Source organism: Octodon degus, unplaced genomic scaffold (assembly GCF_000260255.1).
Source record: "Octodon degus isolate 3935 unplaced genomic scaffold, OctDeg1.0 scaffold00100, whole genome shotgun sequence".
NCBI lineage: Eukaryota > Metazoa > Chordata > Mammalia > Rodentia > Octodontidae > Octodon > Octodon degus.
This window is the reverse complement of record NW_004524676.1, coordinates 5,879,342-5,885,102: the sequence shown is the minus strand read 5'-3', so window position 1 is coordinate 5,885,102 and position 5,761 is coordinate 5,879,342. Positions and strand designations below refer to the sequence as shown.

The 5,761-nt window shown below is 41.5% G+C and overlaps 1 protein-coding gene across 1 annotated transcript in view; it reads left to right on the top strand.

The window, feature by feature from the left end:
• The window catches only part of Scaf11 (SR-related CTD associated factor 11), a 52,382-nt gene that overhangs the window by 43,031 nt on the left and 3,590 nt on the right, over window positions 1-5,761 (top strand). The window contains exons 10-12 of the mRNA XM_023723550.1: window positions 445-551; window positions 2,330-5,044; window positions 5,481-5,569. Of these exons, the coding sequence (XP_023579318.1) occupies window positions 445-551; window positions 2,330-5,044; window positions 5,481-5,569 (2,911 nt within the window). The remainder of the gene's footprint in view (window positions 1-444; window positions 552-2,329; window positions 5,045-5,480; window positions 5,570-5,761) is intronic.

The window sequence follows — 5,761 nt, the reverse complement described above, 5'->3', positions numbered from 1 at the left end:
TCCATGTGACTCTCCTTAGGCACACTCTACATCATCGATCACTTTCCTCTTTGGCCCCATAATCTCCTTGATCAGAAAATTTGGGACACTACTGAGTTATATGACGTTACAGTACAAGTTACGTTACATTTTAAAGTTGACTTTAGAATAGCAAAATAATAAAAGCTAACAGTTGTAATGAAATGTAAACTATTTAAAAAGAAGCATTTCTATTAGTCTTTATCTCTCTGCCCTTAATTTAAAAGAAAAATATGTTTTTAAATTCCCCCCTTTGTAGTGAGTTAGCCATCTTTGGGCCATAAATAACCGTTATAGTTTTATTTACTAGGCAAAACTGTTGGAAGCATTGTATTTTAAGACGGCTAACCTGATTTGGCAAATTAGTAATTTTGAATTATAATTTCACTTTTAAAAAGTAAAATCATCTTTGTTTTAAATTTTCAGAATTGGTTTCATACCTTGGAATGCTGAAGCAGAAGTTCTTCCTCTCCTTTCTTCCATTTTTCCAAGAGCTGCTTTTCCAACAAGCACCTTATCTTTCAAAAATTTTGGTAAAGTTTCTGAAATGTTTTTCTGCTTTTAAACAAATATTACTAGTGTCTTCCAATTTCATAGAAATGTGTTGATGACTTAGGAAAGCTGTAAAATATAGTAGCTCTTAAATACTTCTGGAAATAATCAATGATTTGACTTTAAAATAATTCTAAGTATGGGCTGGAGAGATGGCTCAGTGGTCTAAAGCACCTACTTGGAACAAGCTTAGCAAAGCATATGGACCGCGGTTCAATCCCCAGCACCACATGCCAGCCAGCCCCGCCCCCTGGTGGGCTGAGCTGGCCACACACACACACACACATACACACACACACACACACACAAAATAAATAAAATAAATGATAAAATAATTCTAAGTAGAATGAATATGTATCATTTAGCTGTAGAGGAGAAAATTTTGTTATCTGTAACAACATGAATAAACCTGGGACGTCGTCTTAAGTGAAATAAACCAAGCATAGAGTACTATATGATTTCATTCATGTAGGCTCTAAGCAAATCCATTTCCCAGCAGTTGAGAGCAGAGCAGTGGTTAGCAGAGCTGGGATGTGTGCGTGGGGCTGGAGGCACACTGGTCAAAGGAAATAAACGTGGACTTAAGAAGAACAGATTCAAGAGATCTGTTGTACAGCACTGTAGCTGTACTTAATGTATTATGGTCTTGAAAAACATTGAGTGAGATCTAAAGTGTTCTCACCAAAAACAACTATGTATAGTAACAAATGTGTTAATTAGCTAGGTTTAATCATCCCACACTGTATATATGGTAAATACATGCTTCTTTGTCAACTTTTTAAAAATCGTTCCAATTCATTTTACAGGTTTTTTTTTAATGTATTGGGTACATGGTCTCACTACGCAGCTGGGACTCGTAGCAATCCTGTTTTCAGCCTCTCTAGCGCTGGAATTACATGTGGGCACCATCATGCCCAGTTCTTAGTTCGCTGGCTCAGTGCATCTGGGGGCAGGGCTGGCATGGCATGTGGTGCTTGGGCTCAAACTCTGGTCCCTACACTTGCCTAAACAGGCACTTAGTCTGCTGAGCTATCTTGCCAGCCCCCATTTTACAGTTTTAAGAAATTACAACTTTAAGACTTTGAGGGACTGACTAAAGATTTCCTTTCTGTTCGGGGAGGTATTGTCCAAACTATAGTAAAAGTAATATCTGTTAATTAAGAACTAGTATTCTGTGGGCCAGCGAGATAGCTCAGCAGACTAAGCATCTGTTTAAGCAAGCTCAGGGACTAGAGTTTGATCTCCAGCACCACAGGCCTCGCCAAACCCGCCCCTGGGCACACTGAGCTGGCCACTGAGTCTGGGCATGTGGTCCATGCCTGTAATTACAGCTCTGGGGAGGCTGAAGATAGAAGGATCACTATGAGTCTGAGCTGCATAGTGGGACCCTGTACCAAATGCATTAAAAAAATAAATAAAAATAAGAACTGTTGTTCTGAGTCTTTGCTTTTGGCTAACAAGACAATTTTTCATTTTGCCTAAAAAGTAGTATTTGCCTGATTGAATATATTTTCCTTTTTTGTTTTTCCATATAATGTTGCCCACATAGATTCAAATCCGGTTATAACTTATTTCAGTAATATTTTCAAAAGTTTTTGAAGCTTTAGTTTACTCAGATGTTAGTAGCTATGTATTTATTTATAATTTCAAAGTTATAGTCTTTCATTATATTATTTACTTTTATGATGCTATTAACTAAAGCCAGACTATCACACTTTGTGTTTGAAACATACTTTAGAATTTTTGTTTGTTTTATTAGGTACCTCTTGCAAGGGCTATGCACTAGCACATACCCAAGAAGGAGAAGAAAAGAAGCAAACTTCTGGTACTTCAAATACCAGAGGATCAAGACGAAAACCTGCAGCAACCCCTACAAGGAGATCTACACGTAACACAAAAGCTGAGACAGTCGCCCAGTCTCAGAGATCCCCAACATCAAACAGTTCTGGGTGTGATGCCCCAGGTAACGGTAATCCCTCTGTGAGTGTTTTATCTCCAACTGAGTCGGAAAAGCAAACAAGGCAGGCTCCAAAACGGAAGTCTGTGAGAAGAGGAAGAAAGCCACCTGTATTAAAAAAGAAACTTCGGCGATCTATGCCTCCCCCGGAAAAGTCACCGTCTAGCGATTCAGTAGAGGAAGAAACAGTGGAGTCTGACTTACCACCTGTGTTAGAAAAAGAGCAACAGTCAGATGTAGAAAAAAGTAATAACCTTTGTTCTGTTCAGACAGGTGAAGAGAAACAGGCTGCTCATTGCTTGGAAAGTTGCAGTGAACAAATGGAAAAAAATGAGGAGTGCAGGGAAAATCATGACGTGGAGCAAAATGTAGAGTCTTCACATTCTGAGTCTTGTACAGATGACCCTCCTGCATTGGTTGGAGATGGGGAGGAGAATGAAAAACTTGAGACTGTAGCTGTAGAGGGCAACACAGTGAGCCTAGAAAGTAGAAATTCTAAAGATATTTTTGAAAAAGAAAGTGATCCATTAGAAAGTCAAGACCAGATACTGGGATCTTCAGAATCAGAGACAAAGGCAGTTACCTGTTCAAATCCTCCAGGTGATTTCCTTATGTGTTCAGGATCTGAAATTGAAGTGCATCAGGCTGTATCCAGTCCCCCAGGGGAGATAACTGAGAATGCAGAATTAGGGGATAGTGAACAAAAAGTTACAGAGGTAGAGAGTCCTACAGTGGGAATTATTGATCATCAAGATTCAACAGAGAAAACAGAAGAGCTTGTAGAGAACCCCAAGCTAGGATCTTCTGAGGGTGAAATTATACTAACAGTGGACAGAGAAACTGTTGAGACCTCAGAAATTCAGTTGCCTACACATAATGAAACTGAAGACGCAGATATAGCAGCAACATGTGAAACTGCAGAAAATAAAAATGTTAATAGTACTGAAAACTCTGAAAATAACTTAATAAAAAATCTGAACATGTTGGATCAGTCTTTAGAAGAAAAGACTGGATCTCTGGTTGAGCAGCCTAGACATGTAGAGTTGCTCAGCGCACACAGTGAACAGACAGAGAAGCACTTCAGTGAGGACAACAATGAGATGGTACCTATGGAGTGTGACTCGCTTTGCAGTGACCAAAATGAACCTGAAATTGAAGCAGCTGTAAGTGCTGATTCTAAGCAGCTGACCGAAAATTCTGTGGTACATAGTTCTGAAAATAACATGCCATCTTCCAGCCCTGTAAATGAAAAAGTTGAAACTATATCCCAGACATCTGAAAACCCAATGGATATAGTAGATAAGTCCAAAAAACCCCGTACTCGGAGGTCTAGATTTCATTCTCCATCTACAACATGGTCTCCCAACAAAGACATTGTACAAGAAAAGAAGCGCTCCCAGTCTCCATCTCCCAAAAGAGAAATTGGGAAAGAAAGCCAGAAGTCTCGTTCACCATCTCCTAAGAAAGAACCTGCTAGAGGACGGAGAAAATCTCGTTCTCAGTCCCCCAAAAAAGATGCGACAAGAGAAAGGAGGTATTCCCAGTCTCGATCTCCAAAAAAAGACAGTACCAAGGAAGGCAAAAGATCTGAATCACCATCCCCAAGAAGAGACACATGTAGAGATAGCCGAAGATCTCAGTCAAAGCTGAAAGATACATCCTCAAGAGAAAAATCTAGGTCCCAGAGCAGAGAAAGAGAAAGTGAGAGAGATGGACAGAGGAGAGATCGAGATAGGAGAACCAGAAGGTGGTCCCGATCCAGATCTCGGTCTAGGTCACCTTCAAGATCTAGAACAAAAAGTAAGAGTGCCTCATTTGGTAGAAATGAAAGAGGTAGTTACTCTCCTCGGTGGAAGGAAAGATGGACAAATGATGGTTGGAGATGTCCGCGAGGAAATGATCGGTACAGAAGGAATGATCTGGAGAAACAGAATGAAAATATGAGAAAAGAAAAAAGTGACACCCTTCTAGATGCTGAGGATCCAAATTCTGCTGACAAACATAGAAATGACTGTCCCAGTTGGGTGACAGAAAAAATAAATTCTGGTCCTGATCCAAGGACCAGAAATCCAGAAAAGTTAAAAGATTTCCACTGGGAAGAAAACAGAAATGAAAATTCAGGGAATTCTTGGAATAAAAACTCGGGTTCAGGTTGGATGTCTAATCGTGGACGGGGTAACCGCGGCAGAGGCGCGTACCGAGGTGGTCTCACCTATACGGATCACAGTGAGGGAAGGTGGCAAAACCGAAAACCCCTCTCAGGGAATTCAAACAGTTCAGGGAATGATTCTTTCAAGTTTGCGGAACAGCAGCCCTATAAACAGAAAAGCGAGCAGGAGTTCTCCTTCGACACCCCGGCAGACAGGTCAGGGTGGACATCTGCCTCGAGCTGGGCTGTGCGGAAGACCCTGCCCGCGGATGTCCAGAACTACTACTCCCGGCGAGGGAGGAGTTCCTCGGGCCAGCAGTCTGCGTGGGTGAGACAAGAGGAGGCAGCTGAGCAGGGTAACATGTTTTGTTGATTGGTGCTGTGTCCCTTCAGGGAAGGTCATGCGTCCAGAGCTTACTGTGTGAACTGATGTGACTTTCATGGTGCTGTTGTGGCATTGAGCCGACCCCTCCTCACAGGCCTCCTTGCCTGCATTACATGTGCACATTGTGTTTCTCAGTGTGTTCTAGTTTTTACCCGGATCCTCTGGATTCTGCCAAAGTGTAATACTTTTTGAGATTTTCTTATCTAGTGTTTTACTTTTTTTTTTTGTGGAACGGAGATTGGACTCAGGCCCTTGCACTTGCCAGGCAAGCGCTTATTCTACTGAGCTATATCCCTGATCCTAGTGTTTAACTTCTATTTCATTTATTTCACATGTGTACACTTCAGTTTTTGTTGATCGTTTATATAGTAAGTTACTCTTTTAATTATCTTTTCTTGATAACATTGCAAGAAACTTAGGCCCATCTCTGAAAGGCGGGGGCAGGGATGAGGCTAGCATTTGTAAGGCCCTGGACTCGTCCTCTAGTACTGCAAGAAATGAAACAGCAGTACAAGAAAAATAGGCACTGAAAATACTAAAAATTAGGGGCTGGAGAGATGGCTCAGTGGTCTAAAGCACCTACTTAGAATAAGCTTAGCTACAGCACAGGGACCGCGGTTCAATCCCCCAGCACCACATGCCAGCCAGCCCCGCCCCCTGGTGGGCTGAGCTGGCCACACACACACACACACTCTAAATA